Source organism: Patiria miniata, unplaced genomic scaffold (genome assembly GCF_015706575.1).
Source record: "Patiria miniata isolate m_02_andy unplaced genomic scaffold, ASM1570657v1 HiC_scaffold_7, whole genome shotgun sequence".
NCBI classification, from domain to species: Eukaryota; Metazoa; Echinodermata; class Asteroidea; order Valvatida; family Asterinidae; genus Patiria; species Patiria miniata.
Window position 1 is genome coordinate 12,450,310 of NW_024037074.1, and position 14,533 is coordinate 12,464,842.

At 38.9% G+C, this 14,533-nt stretch overlaps 4 protein-coding genes across 5 annotated transcripts; 1 reads left to right on the forward strand and 3 right to left on the reverse strand.

Moving 5' to 3' along the window:
• Positions 1-78: 78 nt before the first annotated feature.
• Positions 79-4,006, reverse strand: LOC119746174 (extracellular serine proteinase-like). Its single transcript, XM_038222983.1, has 8 exons — positions 3,881-4,006; positions 3,407-3,568; positions 2,808-3,042; positions 2,489-2,595; positions 2,188-2,329; positions 1,742-1,941; positions 804-975; positions 79-552 (listed from the first exon to the last, which is right to left on the reverse strand). The coding sequence occupies exons 1-8, from the start codon at positions 3,995-3,997 to the stop codon at positions 407-409; spliced, it is 1,281 nt and encodes a 426-aa protein (XP_038078911.1). The 5' UTR covers positions 3,998-4,006; the 3' UTR covers positions 79-406.
• Positions 4,007-5,191: 1,185 nt separating this feature from the next.
• Positions 5,192-8,388, reverse strand: LOC119746106. The gene is made up of 3 exons (XM_038222899.1): positions 8,242-8,388; positions 6,454-7,584; positions 5,192-6,136 (listed from the first exon to the last, which is right to left on the reverse strand). Exons 1-3 carry the CDS (start codon positions 8,295-8,297, stop codon positions 5,977-5,979), a joined length of 1,347 nt encoding a protein of 448 aa, XP_038078827.1. The 5' UTR covers positions 8,298-8,388; the 3' UTR covers positions 5,192-5,976.
• A 407-nt stretch (positions 8,389-8,795) lies between these two features.
• LOC119744863 (cytochrome c oxidase copper chaperone-like) lies at positions 8,796-11,242 on the reverse strand. Its single transcript, XM_038221043.1, has 3 exons — positions 11,086-11,242; positions 10,411-10,524; positions 8,796-10,121 (listed from the first exon to the last, which is right to left on the reverse strand). The coding sequence occupies exons 1-2, from the start codon at positions 11,208-11,210 to the stop codon at positions 10,440-10,442; spliced, it is 210 nt and encodes a 69-aa protein (XP_038076971.1). The 5' UTR covers positions 11,211-11,242; the 3' UTR covers positions 8,796-10,121; positions 10,411-10,439.
• Positions 11,243-11,346: 104 nt separating this feature from the next.
• On the forward strand, positions 11,347-14,166 carry LOC119744862 (transcription initiation factor TFIID subunit 13-like). Of its 2 annotated transcripts, none has more exons than XM_038221042.1 (4): positions 11,347-11,446; positions 11,764-11,842; positions 12,229-12,326; positions 12,847-13,155. In XM_038221042.1, exons 1-4 carry the CDS (start codon positions 11,429-11,431, stop codon positions 13,009-13,011), a joined length of 360 nt encoding a protein of 119 aa, XP_038076970.1. In that variant the 5' UTR covers positions 11,347-11,428; the 3' UTR covers positions 13,012-13,155. The 2 variants fall into 2 exon arrangements, with proteins under 2 accessions (XP_038076970.1, XP_038076969.1); XM_038221041.1 differs by having other exon boundaries at positions 11,350-11,446; positions 11,743-11,842; positions 12,847-14,166.
• The last annotated feature ends 367 nt before the right edge of the window (positions 14,167-14,533 follow it).

Here is a 14,533-nt window from a genome sequence, read left to right on the forward strand (position 1 = left end):
TCCAAATGCAAATTTAACTTTGCCAAAACTCTACCAGTCATTTAAAATATCCGATAGGAAAACTGGACGAATCTTCATCTGCAACAAATTATTATGATGCATATTAAAATTATTAGAATTTCAGTAGAGGTTAAAAGCAAGGATGCTTTCCCATTTGAATAAAATATCCGATAGGAAAACTGGGCGAATCTACATTCTCAACAACTTATCATGATGTATATTATGATTATTTTTGCCATATTAAGTACATTAAAACCTGTTGATGATGCTTTTTTTTTCGGAAGCAACACCTAGGACTGTACCTTTCTGAAACAAATTAACAAATATTTTTTTGTGACCGCTGTTTTCAGAAAATTCCTAGGACCGGGACTAACATCGAGCCTCCGGTTTCACCGAGCGTGGGCGACTAGGACTGGCCCGGGTCTACGTAGAGCAGCCGGTTAGGCGCTCCCAGTAGTTCGTTGCCCACCACGCAGGGGGTAGAGTCACTCAGAATCCTGTGCTTCACGTCTGCGGCATCCACCTTGTTGCCCAGGTGAATGGCGGCCACGCCTGTTGAATATTCAACATTATGCAAATAAGCTAGATATGACAATATTATGTACGTCAATTAAAAGCACCATTTTGTTGAACGAAAGATTCCAAGTACCAACCGAATTGTTCCATTACTTTGTGCATACATGTAATTGAATCGAACCAACGTTTGAGTTCCATGTGGTCTTTGATGTCAGTACTATTGAGAAAACAAATCGAAACAGATTATATAGAAATGGTTCTGATAATAGCACAAAGTGCTGACTTACCTGCCACGAAAGCTGCAGATAAGTTCGGACTGCTTATTTTGTCGTAATACCCATCATCCATCGGGGAAGTAGTCATGAGATTGTTCCCTGGGGCGAAAATGTCCACGCAGATACCATCTCCCGACCACAACGTTTTCCCGTCGTTTTGGTACGTGGCGCCGACAGTGATAAGCTAAGGGCGGGAGAAGTATTTTACATGAATTACCAAGCGATTTTGGGACGTTTGCTTCGTCAGTGTCGTAGGTTGTTTTGCCAAAAAGTCGTGGGCAAACTATTGGCAGTTGTCATTGCAAAACAAAAGTATAACTCACTGAGTTTGTTTTAAATAAAAGTGTTGCTCCATGTATGTTATCATTCTTGATTTATTGGTTTGATTTATTGCAGTTTCATATCATCAAACATAATTTACAAAAATGTATATAAAGGGTAACAGAACTGACATGAGGGATCCAGGTAAAAAGCAATGGCTTGTACAAGACCTGGGACCCTGTAATTACAAGTTAGCATAGAAAACATTTAACATTATGTTGCTCCATACTTATTATCATTATCTAAATAACAAAAATGAAGATTCTTTCCTCTTTGAATGAAGTAAAGCAGACGATAAATGTGCTATTTTGGGCTGAAACTTAGCAAACCAAAATTGATTGCCGCCCAAAGAAAATGGCGCTTAAAGTTTGTGAACAAAAGGAAGGATCCTATAATGATACCTATTAGCCTATGGTCCGATCTTATATATAAGATAGGACCATAGGCTAAGAGGTATCATATAGGATACAATATGTACAATGTATCCAAATTCCTTTTGGACCACCTATATAGGATCTTAATCTTACAGGATGTAATGAAAAACCTATATGAAACCTATGGGATATTCCTTATAAGATTCCTGAAAGGCTTGCACTATACCCAAGGCGTATCATATTATCGCAACTTACTCTGTGAGATCGTCCGGGGGAGTAGTCGCAAGCTTTTTTCCCGTAGGTTTGCCTGATGGGCGCGGCCTTGACGACCACCACGCATCCAGCATCAACCAAGGATTCTGCGGCCGTCTGTAGCGTCTTGCCTCCACTGTTGATTGAGATGGTCAGCATAACCACGCAGGGTTTGGCCAGGTTATTGGCCACCCAATGAATAGCTGCAGGATGAATAGTTTTTGCAGACTCAATCCCAAGTCATCACAAGTCAATCACAAGTCATCACAAGTCAATCACAACGTCAACCAGAAATCGAATAATCATTAAATGTTATCCATAAAGTTCTATGATAAGCGAGTTGTGACATAACAGATAACTTGATAGGTAAACTGCTTTAATAAAAGACGAAAATAATTGACGAACATATTTATCTATCGAACTGGTGAAATGAATTATAACGATCTTACCACTGACGTGCCTGTTGGTACTTTCCGTGTTGTTGCAGTCGTGCACCCTGACGCTGTGCACCATGGCGGCCTTGGCTACCCCCACCGACTTCCCCGCCGCGATGCCCGCCGCATTCGTCCCGCTACCCGAGCAGTCTTCTCCCTGTGTCACGAAATAGTTTGAAACAAAACGCCCTTATTCCTAAATCTATGGAAAAACTATAAACTCCAAAAAGGTCTACGCATGAAAGAATAATACAAGTTTAGGAGTACATGATTATTTTAACGATTTTACACCAAAACAGTTGGTATTTTGTTGTACCGTTTTGCTCATCACGTCATAGGCCATTCTCACACGGCAGTCGAAATCCTCGTGTGTTTGCAGAACGCCGGTGCTGACGAGGTATATATTCACACCAAAACCGTTCCCTACACAGAAAAAAATATCAAACTAATTTTGAATACAATTTAAGCAAGCTTTGAAGTCGATACTGATGTTACCTGTAATCCAAAGCCATTATATATTTAATGACAAAAATGTGATACATCTTCTCTTAAGGTGAACATTACAACTATCTGGCTTCTCTGTTATTTTTGCCCGTATTGATATGAAGAAAAAACTCTCAAAGATGAATCGGTACCGGCAAAGGTGAGATTCTGATCAGGTTCGAGTTCTCTCTGGTTGATTCTATCCAGCCCATAAAACGCCCCTTGGTTAAGCTCGAAATCCTCCTGAGTGAAACGCTTGGAGTGGTCTCGCTTTCCCGCGGTATCGATTCCTGACAAGTCGAACTCGTCCAAATCGGCATTGTCATCGCTGGTGATTGGACGTCCGTCCTCCTCCTCGACGAACTCCACCGCGGGGTGCTTGCGAACCTGTCGAGAAGACAAAAGCTCGATTAATCATAATCGTCGTCGATACCAAAAGCAGATATAAGGAACACATTTTATGGAACTGCTAAGCCGAAAATATTACTAAGCAAACTTATGTACATAATAGTAAAGAAATAGTCAAGAACTAGTAATAAGCTCTATACATGTATATGTTTGAACTTTTAGCCGGTAAGCAGTTTTTGTTTACCAAATTTCGTTTTTCATACTTTTGTACAATTAAAGGCACTTTGCCGATTTCAGACGCAGCGAGCGTCTAAAATCGGCAGTTTTGAGTTCTAACAACTACTGAAGAATAAATAAATTTACAATTTGGAGGAATTGGAAGTTAATCTTTTAATCTCCTTACCGTATCCAGGGATTTGTAATCCAGATCAACATAGAGGATTTTCAGGTACGTTCCGTCCATCTCGTTCAGTATATCGATGTGGCCGAAGCCGGGAGCGGTTTGCGCATTGCGCTCGTTCTCGGCCAAAAGATCGTCCACCAAGTCGCTGAAGACGTACTCATTCTGGTTTCAAAAATAGAAGTAAAGATTATATTAGGTCATACGCAAGTCTCGCGAGAATTTGTGATTTCCAGGTAAAGAATTCTGGGAACAAAGAGCTCCATTTCTTAAAGGTTATTATCTAATAGTAAAAATTGAAGTTATCCATATAAGGCCTTTGCACATACGGGAAATCAGAATCAGTATTCCATCAAGATCAAAATGACGCTATAAAAATAATCCCCCTGTTTTCGGCAATTCCCCGCTAGAATAAATCTCCATTTAAACTTAATTTGTCTGGAACAAAGATCTTAGGCGATATATTACAAAATATACCTTGACTTTCAACAAATACCGGTTCGGTATGGGCTCTTGTGCTGTGTACAACGGTGCCAGGCTTCCACCACACACGGCAGTGATGAGCACGAGAACGATCAGGCTGCGGAGGCACATGGTGATCTATGGCGTCTGTGAGAAGGAGGTAACGTAAAGAAGTTCGGCATAAAAAAATACCCAACGAAGAACTTGAGCGCGCGATGGTCAGACGAACAGACAGATTCAATTAACACGTATCATACCATTAAGCTTGTGGAAGTTCCGAAAAGATTATTACCCGTGGGGTTCGAATATCTTAAAAACTGGTTTATTTGAGACTTTAAAGCATATCATATCAGAAAAAGTTGGGAAATAAGCGAACGTTTGTTGAGGTGTAGAGGACTATAGTTTCCAGAAATCGGAAATTTATAAACGGAAAAAAATCGGCAAACTGTGGTAACGATACGCTTGTGGTCCGAAAAGGGTGTATAAAACATAAAAAAAATTAAGGAACCGTTTTCTTAACAGAATGAGATGTCTACAATATCTTCAAACTAAGTTGGTTTTTTTTGTCTATACGAGAACTACCCAGAGCACTTAAAGCATAAGGCCTACAGTCGAAACAAAACAAGGAATTAAATGCATTTGTAATATAAAATGGGGCATTAGCTTACGTACTTCAAAAGTCCAAGTCCACAAATCAAGACGAACATCTACTTCAGACGAACATCGGAAATACAAGAAATAGATGCCGGCACTTGCACTTGTAGTTTTATAGTGCGGAAGGCGGGACAAATGGCGAGACAGCAACGTCATCATGATTTCATTATTAACCTTCGTTTTGAATTAAGCCACATTTGATAAATTAAGCTCAATCGATATCGCATCCGTTGGAATCAATTTTTTTTTTTGAGGGGAGGCTTGATGATGGAAATATTGGCAGATCGTGATTTCGGAAAATGAAAGATCACCACTGTCGAAATAGTATCGATTGATAAAGGAAGTATCGCCAAACAATCAGTCATCAATCAAATGCCTTGATATGAAACGGAGGGAGAAATATGTGGTTTTGTTTTAACTCGCTTCTTATCAACTTCGAACGAATCAATCCAAAAAAAATATTTTTCTCATTACAGACATTTCCCTTAGCGCAATCAATCTTTGTCAGGTAAATTTGATCACGCCAACTTTTTGAATAATAATAAAGAATGTCATGAACTAATAACACTATTTTATAGGCTGGCTCACGAGGTAGGTATAATAAACTCTGCCTTCCCTGGTATGGCTAGTGTATCTACTTGTAAAAAAAAATAGTCACAAAAGTACATGTACTAGTTATTTAGCTCTAAAAAAATGTATCTTTATTTCAAAATTATTTTAATCATTTATTTCATTTAATACATAGGCACATTTGTTCAAGAAGTCTTAAGCACTAGGATGTCTTTTTTGCAGTCTCATTTCGATATTTCATTTCCAGCACCTATTATCAATCACATCAACTTGTACCCAAGTTTTACAATGAAAAGTAATATCAACAATGAAGTGTATACTAACAGTCCATCTGATACACAGTTGTTAGTTTGTCATACTTGTCAAACTTTTAAAAACTTGATTTAACAATGCCTTTTAGATTGTTTGATATGTGACTACTGTATTTGTCAGTCTAAAAATAAAACCTCAAATGAACCACGAAGGTAAACTGACTAGGTGAATTATAACAATTTTTGAAAAGTTGAACAAAGAAATTGACTGGAGCGGGGTTTGAACCCCTAACCTCTCGGATAACCGTTCCGGTGCTCCACCAACAGAGCTCTCCAGCCTTATGTTGGCGGCTCCCCGTTTTGTCAACGTCTTTGTTCAAGAGGTGCTAGTCAGAAGCCATAAACCTGTAAATGTCATGTAGCCATTTTTTAAAAATCTAGACGAAAATAAAATAATCATCGCCTTAATCAATTCAATAAAGTTTGAGGTGCAAAATGGATTTACAAGGCAATATAAATTTAATTTTTGATTATGCAAGAGAGAGGGGGATGCAGGACAGCCCCTCCCCTCCTAAAATCCCACTTCAAATCACATCACTGATGTCATCAGGGTCTAGCGCAAGTGTCTTTCTGCTTTCAGTACAAATATCCACCAAGGTCCGTCTTGGCAAAGTCTTGGGAGGACCTGGTGAGTTGCTCCCTGTAGTCCATCAGGTTCTGCCAGTCCTTCTTGCTCTGAAGGAGCTTGTTGTTCTTGTGCAGCTCGTAGGTGAACTGCGGCGACTTCAGCTCGTACCTTCAGGACAAAAAAGGGGGGGGAAAAGAGGCAAATTAGGTAAAACTTGGGTCCGTTTTTGAGTGGACGGGGAATTCGAGGGCTTTTTATGTTTAACTCACATTTGCTTTCTGTAAAGGATGAGTAGGTGGAGTGGGCATAATGGGCGGAGCCTAGTAAAAACTCAGGAAAGAGAGAAGAGCGTGTCTAGTTAGTTAAATTTGTGACTTGACTTGGGAATTGATGACTTGTGATCCAAGAAAAAGTTAAACTTGAAAAAAATATTTGGTTTTAGTAATTCTGAATTGGGACACCACTCCCCCACCCCTTCTCCGTACCATTTGGGTGTTGGCCCCCGGATCCGTTCCAGCTCCTCCTGTCTCTTGGATTCGAGAAGTCGCTGCTCCTCAAGCCGTAGCCGCTCCATCTTCAGCTGTGCCAGTTCATACTGATACGGGGAAGCCGTAACCGTCTCCTCCACGAACGGCTTTGAGGCTCTGAGGTAGTTGTAATCACACAAGGCATCTACTTTGGGGTTGCTGTAAGAACTAGTGCTACTGTGGGAACTATGAGTTCTTGGTGGCTGGGTTTTCGACGCTGGAGCTGACGACACTCTACCAGTTCCGTTTGAGGTACTTCTGGATGCCGATTCCATTGACCGGGCCTGTGCGTATTTTTTCGCGACGGAGTTTGGCGGCTGTGGGGTCACAGTCCTCATAATCGATGGCATTTCTCCGAGTGTTACTGGAAAGTACTGCCGGGCGACGTCATCCAGAAGCATCTGGTGTGCAACTTTCTGCTGCGCCAGCTCTGTGCCTAGCATTCCGGCAGTCCGGTTGACTGGGGATGTTGTTTTAGTGTCTACACCAAGGCTCTGGAACACAGGATAGTCAGCTGTTTTGGTCAGATGGACCGGCTCTGTGAACCATTCAGATTCGTGTTTACTTTTTGGCTTTCCAGCGAGATCCTGCTCGAAGCGTTCATTCTCTTTGATGTCATCATCAATCAGCTTCTGTAATTCCTCTTCAAAAGTGTCTTCCAGATCATCATCATAAGCTTTTGCCTTTGAGCCGTTCGTCTTGTACTCCTCAAGCTGCTTGCTGAAGCTGACGCTCTTGTTCAAGCTTTTACTGAGGCTGTTTCCCAAGCCGGTGAAATCAAGGCTGAACTCACTATCCCTGGGCTTGCGACTCTGTTCCCTGCGCTCAAGCCGCGCGGCTGTACCACCATTCATGGACCCAAACAGGCTCTCAGCATCAAACACTGACTCCGAGGCCGAGTCCTGCAACCTCTGATACCTTCGGGGGGATTTGTCCCGCTTTTGCAGTCTCTCCGAGGCACTTGAGAAGCTGCGTTCACTGAATCTGCTTGAGCTGCGGCTGTCTGGCTGATACAGGGTATTTTGTGACAGATTTCTGGTGCTGATTGTGCGCTGAGAATTGGTGAGATACTCTTTAGGCTTGTCAATGCTGTCCAGAATGGGAAACAAAGGGAAAAAATCATTATTTTATGTTGAAATGATATATTTTGAAATTCAAACTTTAAAATGGCATGTTCATAGCAACTTGGAAATCAACCTTTTTTGTCTGTATAAATATTCATTTCTGCTTACGTTGATTTTCAAGTGACAATTACTAGCCATGATTGCAAATGTTGAGCCTTACGTTAGAAACGACTTCATTTGTTCACATTCATGGTCTATTTGGAATGTTCATACATTCATGATTCATTTCAAAAGAAAAGTGCAATATCTGTTTCTTAATTTTCCAAGCAACTTCATCTTCAAGTTCATACATGTATTCATATGTATTGAAAATGACAAACAATTTAATCCAGAGAAAAGATTTCCAACAAAAGGGCTTACACCTTGTCCTTGGGCATATACTTCCCGTATTATTTTACACAAGTTAAAGATTGAACCTATTTTTTTTTCTCAAAAATATTGCAAAAAAAATCCATTCGAACATTCGGCCGAACAATCCATGCTTTCCTCAGTAATGTAAATAAAACTAAAGCGTCCATAACAACGATATTAAAATCCCAAATTCTCTCATTTCACGGCGAACATTTGAACTCTAAATATCTAAAATGAGTAAAGGAAATATGGAAATTGGAAAACAATTTACCCTATCGGTGTCCGTCGCCCATGGAGGACAAAACCAGCATCAGGATTCCGTCTCATTTTTGATCAAAACTTCTTCGTCTAGCAACAATTTGGCGAGTAAAGAATGGTTGGTAACCTTGTTGATTAGTTACACATCAGAGAAGCCAGCGCCGTGAACCAGTTATATAGTCTGGTTACCGACTACGTTTTTCTGCTACACGTATAAGCAGTGGCGCCGTTTCGGGTACCGTGCATTCAACGTGTAACTGCGCATGAGCAGTTCAATTAACTAATTGTGTCGTCTGCTAGATTTGCTCACAGGTTTTACTCGAAACTTTCACAAATTTACTCCAAAACACAGTTGGAAACATGACCACTGTGGTTTATAAAGACACATTCTCCCCAAATAAATTGTTTTTTTTGGGTGTAAATCTCAAAAACCCGTCACGTCTATAAAGTGGGGGGAGGGTTGTTATTGCGCAGCTGCAGGGAAATTCATGTACATGTATATAAACATTTACTATTTAGAAATAAATTTGATAGGTTGACAAGGTTGAAAGATCAACAAGACCACATACTCTTCTTCAAGTCAACATTTATTTTATAAATATACCTCTGAAGTTACATGTAAAAGCACAGATTCGCAGATCTAGATGTTCACATTATATTAAACTATAAAGAGTGGACAGGTGTAAATCAAACCGAAGCTAAATTCAAATTCATTTAAAATGTGCGGCTGAGAGAACATAAACAAAACTACAATGGAAAAACCTTCCATTTTTGAACGAGTCCAAGTATGAACTCATAAAAATCGATGGCTCAGTTTTGCAGGCAGTGTACCGACATGGTTGAACGGATTCATATTGCATGCTTCCTTTCAGAAAAAAAACAACCATGCATGTCAAAACGTACCCTGATTTATAAGAAAATTCAGAGCAGGCGTCCTGAATAATTTTCAGAGACCACCATCAATTAAAACGAAAGTGCATTTTCTGAAGAATTTTAGAATATGAAACACCAGAAGCGGATATAGTTTTATGAAGTGTATTTTACATGTAATTTAAAACCTGATTTATTGCATAGTCAAAAAAATTGGCTACATTCTAATTATACATATCACCCCAAAAAAAGTTGATTAAAATTCAAAAATATGAACTAAATAGTAAACACACACACACAGATTTGCTTTTTCAATTCAAGACTTTTGGTGATCGAACTTCAGCAGTCATATCTTTTATGGAAAGGATGTTGCAATCATCATAAATGATCATATTACTTTCAAAATGAATCTCCGTGAAATTCACTTCATAGAGTAAATGCTCAAAGTTGTGTTTTCGATACCAAAGCATCCAAAAGCATTCATTTGAGAAATTCAACCTAAAAAAAAAGAGGAACAAATATGAAGGAAATATTATCCATGGCACATTACACATTATACTACAAATTCCTGATAAATCTTGTAATTTATTTGTAAGGTGATCGTGCTAATAAATTGAAAAATTCATTTGTTAAAAGGCCAAAGCTGCTTTGAAAAAAATTACTAGAAAATCACATCACATTATTTTTAAACTAAGGTAGGTTTATGAAATTTTGGGCTTGCCTTTTTTGTACCCTGCTAAATGTTAATGGATCTTAGTCACTCAATTTGAAAAAAAAAAGGCATTATAAATGAAATTACAGCAAAGTATCATTTTATGTAGCTTTCACCTGCTTTGAAATTAATGACATAAAAATGGAAATTTTCCACAACATACAAAGTTAATTTAAACCAAAACAAAAACAACCCCAAAAAACGTGAATAAATTGATGAATAAATTGACGAATAAATCCTGCTTTATCCCAGATAATCTCTGATCTGCCATGCATTCTAGATCTCACGGCTCAACCGCAAGTTCCTGGAGACTGAAACGAGAATAGAAATATAGATATCAAAAGCACATTGTAAAGTATGTCAATTATAATGGTCAATATTTTGGCCAATACTTCATTTTTATCTTCATGGAATCAGTCAGCAAAATATCTAAACTGCATACAGCATGCTTAATTGTGGTGTGACAGGATGAGCTTAAATGATTTAATTAATCTTTTTTTTTTTAAATTGTGATGTTTAAAGCTCTCAATGTTAGGACTGGTGACTGTGTTGCGAAGGAGTTTATTCCAATCAATGATGGGTGAGTCAAGGAATATTTACCATCATTTCTTGTGGGTCTTGTCCAGTTGTTATATATTGAAGCCCATTTTCCTCATGCAGTCTTTGTGAGCTTCAATCAGATCTCCACACTCTGCCTCACCCTTCTCCACTATACTGTAAAAGGCCAATCAGAGAAAAGTATTCAATAAATTAGCATAAATTTGCATAATTCAGCATTAACTTCATATTTCTCAAACCTTGCTGACATCAAAAAAAGGGAAAGAAGGTAGTATCCTGACACCACTTGCATGACTTGGTCGTCATGTACAAAATCTATGAAATTTACCTACATTTGTGACATTTTTAATTATTCTCGGTCTACAATTCGGAAAGAATTCCATCATGTCCATACCTGGACATCACTTATTGTTTCCCTGCTAATATTTGACTTTTTAGGACATGTTATCGCTTTCTGATGGCTGATACTTGGTCACTGCAGGTACAAATTTAATTTGTGATGTCTGTGAATGGAGTTTTTCCCTAAAATCATGTTTTTTTAATCAAAATATTTGCAATAAAATAAATTGTAATCCCTGAAATGCCTGAAGGTTAAAATGAGTGCCAAAAAGGAAATGCTCACTAGCCCCCCCCCCCCCCCCCAACCCGATCCCCCAGTGTTAAATATTTGATTTGCATAGTCATCATTGATAGCGTGGGCCGGTCGTAGTTTCTTACCATACATCTCTGGCTTTCTTGGTCTCTGGACAAGCGCAGCATGGCTTCAATTTCGGCTTTTCCTCGGCTTCTGTCGGTGGTGGCACGGGAACGGCTTCGGTGGGGGCTGCTACCGGTTCTGGCATGATGGATTTAGTTCGAATGACAATGCAATTCGGGATTTCTGGTGTATTTCGAGTCGTTTTTCGTGCTGCTTGTGCGCCGGCTTATTTTAGACTCGATAAATATTACATCATATAGATTGACTATATTTTTTGTGCACGTGTGCGCACGTACGCATGATTCGTGCAAGTTAACGGTGTGATCAAAGGGCGCCCTCTCGTGTTAGAGCAGAATAAACAAAATGGCCGAGCCGCGTGAGGTGAGGAAATATTTTGCCGATTTAACGTCTTGATTTTTGGTGTCATCCAACGTACTTTTCATTAAAATTATATTTACGGTAAAAGATGAATCTATACAGTGTATCTTGCCTCTTGGAAAATGGATGATTGTGGTGAATATGGTGGGTTTTTAAGGGGAAAGGAATGTTCCCAAAATCAACAGACGGTTCCATGAACAGCGCCCTCATTTGTGAATTTGCATACCATCAATGGGTAATTTAGAAAGTTAATTTTGTCAGTTTCCCTTCGTGTATTTTTCTTGTTGCTGATTTCAAAGGAATCAGATGAAATTTTTCAGGAGAGCAGCGACCATGCGTCGGCCAGCGAGGCGGAACAAGGGCCAGACGGCAGAAAGAAGAGAATGTTCTCCAAAGAATGTAAGTAGGGTTGACCTTTGCCCTTATTAGGTCAGAGGGCATTCACTAGACTGGAGCCCCTGCCCTCATAAAACTTAAGGAACAGAGTTTTTTGCTGTTGGCGGCTCGCATTTTTATAAAAATGTACTCGACAATTGTTCTCAACTGTATGTTAAATGTTGGTTCTGTTGATTTTGTTAAACAGGTTTGCCAATCATGCATAAAGTAGGCCAACAAAATGAAAATGTGTTTGTCGTAAACCGTTTTCATTTTCAAACATCGTTCAAAATCTGAATGCATCCTTCATTGGTCTTTTGTAAGGCCTGAAAAAGAAACGCGATACTGGTATCAATTCATTTTAGTTAACACTGCAAATTTTAATTGTGCTTCAATTTTTTTTCTCACAGTAAGATGCATGATGTATGGATTTGGCGATGATCAGAACCCTTACACAGAGACAGTAGACTTGTTGGAAGATCTAGTGCTAGACTTCATCACAGATACGGTAAGAAATAAGAAATAAGGCGATATTATTAATAAAACTGAAAGGTGAAAACTGATTTATTTAAAAGTTAGTTTGAGGCACACAGATGTGAAATGTTGGCGGTCTTTAGAACCATTACTATAATAATCCGAAATCATCAATATTGTTTAAATTTTAAAAACAGATTTCAAGAAATTGAAACACATGCCCCCACTGACATCCCCCTTCAAAATTTTTTTTTAATTTAAACGAGAGCCTCACAACTGTCATTTGGATTCAGAAATTAAGTGAAAAACAATGTGCAAATCCTGATATTCAGTAATTTTGACACTGTTTACGAATTCTGGATTAAGTCTGTTTTCCTTGGCTACTTAAACAGAATTTATTTTACTTCATAATTTTTGACGAAAAATTATCTTGCCTTTGCTGTAAGGTTCCACCTTTCCTTGTAGAGTTTTATGAATTTTGTCTCTTTTCCCCCTAGCATTGGTTGCATAATTTGCATCTTGTTTTTAGTTTTGTTTCTCTTTTCTTTGGCCAGACGTTGAAGGCCATGGAGGTTGGCCGGCCGGGCCGGGTCCAAGTTGAAGACATCATCTTCCTGATCCGCAAGGATTCCCGTAAGCTGTCCCGAGTCAAGGACCTGCTGATGATGAACGAGGAACTCAAGAAGGCTAGGAAGGCGTTCGACGAGGCAAACTACTGAAATGGATCGTTCAAGATACAGCCCCAAGCTCCGCCCACCTTTGGTTCTTGGACATTTCTCACGGTGCTTGTGAATGAGTTTGACTGTGGTCACCTGACTAAAAGATGTGATCTAATTGGTCAATGGACACTATTTGATGGACTGAAATGGACTATTCCAGATTTGGCTATAAGCTCCGCCCACATTTGGTTGATGCACATTTCTCACAGAACTTGTGACCTATTTTCAATGTCACCTGACTAAAAGTAGTGATGTAATTGGTCAAGGAAAGTTCCATGTGAGGACTCTCTAAAGATGAGTCTTAGAACTTGAAGGCCATCAAAGTTGAAGAGCTTTTTCCTGATCGTGTTTATTGTCGAGAACGAGTTCAACACAAATCCCTTTTTACACCGAGGGGCATTTTATAAGCAAAGATTCTTCCAACCATCAAGAATTCTCAGAGGCCTGAGATCTGGAATGGAAGAAGGCATAAGGAGCAACGCACCTGCTTAGCAACTGCTGATGCGTCGCCATGGAAACTGATGGCATGGACGGGGGGCGGGCGTAGTAACATTGATGCTCCATTTGTTTGAGAGACAGTGTTTGAAAATTTGTTATCACTGAACAATACATGTATGATGAAGCATTTTGTAAGTCGTAATGACTTTAATATGTCCTTATTAGTCCTTTAGGATGAACGCACAACAAGGAACTCTGTAGTTCGTTCATAAAGAAGTTGTTACAGGAATCTATTAACTTTTTACACAAAGTAATTAAAAATGTTACTGACAGTTTTAAACGTGGGTTACATGGGTTTAAGGCAGTTCACATTCCTTCCTGGAGTCTGATATCGCTGTTGCTGCAACACGACCATTTTTCTGCCTTTTAGAAATCTCCACTTTCATCGTGACTGTATGCAGTAAGTGCAGCAAGAGGCAAATATATCAGGTTAGGCACGTTTTCTCTGCCACATGTTAAGCTGCTCAATGAAATCCTCCAATTCCTGTTAGCTCTGTTGTTTTTTATGTACTATAATAAAGATTTATAAAGAAAATACAAATAAATAACCGTTTTAAAATGGTCCTTACTTAAAATTACACTTGCAGTATCATTTCAAGACAAGCAAACTGCCTTGAAAGTTGCTTTTGAAAATAAAATTCTTAAAAGTAATTATAATCTTTAGTTCAATATTGTTTTCATTCATTAATTTACATTTCGATGGAATAATTGACAACTTTGACATGACCACATGTCCAAAAAAACAGACATGTAACAGGATTATAAAGTTCAATGACGACACACTTTTTAAATGTACATATTTACAAACTCGGGTTTCAATCGATTTTTGTTTTAAAGAGGGAATTACCTTTTTAAAAAATCAAGCTTAGTGAATTGTGGCCGTGTAAGGAGAGAAACAAAATCTTGACTTGCTTGGCCTTGGTCTTCACCTAGCCAGGCAGTAAATCAACAAAACGCTGTTAATCATTGTCAACATCGCATCAAATTCAACTTGCGCGCAACTTGACATATTCAGCATTAAAGA

What these genes read in the sequence shown, in the direction of transcription:
- LOC119746174 (XM_038222983.1), bottom strand. Translation starts at nt 3,997, where the DNA reads ATGTGCCTCCGCAGCCTGATCGTTCTCGTGCTCATCACTGCCGTGTGT. An exon ending in ATGACGTGATGAGCAAAACG is followed by an intron (nt 2,330 to 2,488) that starts GTACAACAAAAT and finishes TTCGTGACACAG; the next exon opens with GGAGAAGACTGCTCGGGTAG. An exon ending in TACCAACAGGCACGTCAGTG is followed by an intron (nt 1,942 to 2,187) that starts GTAAGATCGTTA and finishes TTCATCCTGCAG; the next exon opens with CTATTCATTGGGTGGCCAAT.
- LOC119744862 (XM_038221041.1), top strand. An exon ending in GAGAATGTTCTCCAAAGAAT is followed by an intron (nt 11,843 to 12,228) that starts GTAAGTAGGGTT and finishes TTTTTCTCACAG; the next exon opens with TAAGATGCATGATGTATGGA. An exon ending in TAGACTTCATCACAGATACG is followed by an intron (nt 12,327 to 12,846) that starts GTAAGAAATAAG and finishes TTCTTTGGCCAG; the next exon opens with ACGTTGAAGGCCATGGAGGT.
- LOC119744863 (XM_038221043.1), bottom strand. Translation starts at nt 11,210, where the DNA reads ATGCCAGAACCGGTAGCAGCCCCCACCGAAGCCGTTCCCGTGCCACCA. An exon ending in AAGAAAGCCAGAGATGTATG is followed by an intron (nt 10,525 to 11,085) that starts GTAAGAAACTAC and finishes GGCCTTTTACAG; the next exon opens with TATAGTGGAGAAGGGTGAGG.
- LOC119746106 (XM_038222899.1), bottom strand. Translation starts at nt 8,297, where the DNA reads ATGAGACGGAATCCTGATGCTGGTTTTGTCCTCCATGGGCGACGGACA. An exon ending in GGGCGACGGACACCGATAGG is followed by an intron (nt 7,585 to 8,241) that starts GTAAATTGTTTT and finishes CATTCTGGACAG; the next exon opens with CATTGACAAGCCTAAAGAGT. An exon ending in CGGGGGCCAACACCCAAATG is followed by an intron (nt 6,137 to 6,453) that starts GTACGGAGAAGG and finishes TTTGTCCTGAAG; the next exon opens with GTACGAGCTGAAGTCGCCGC.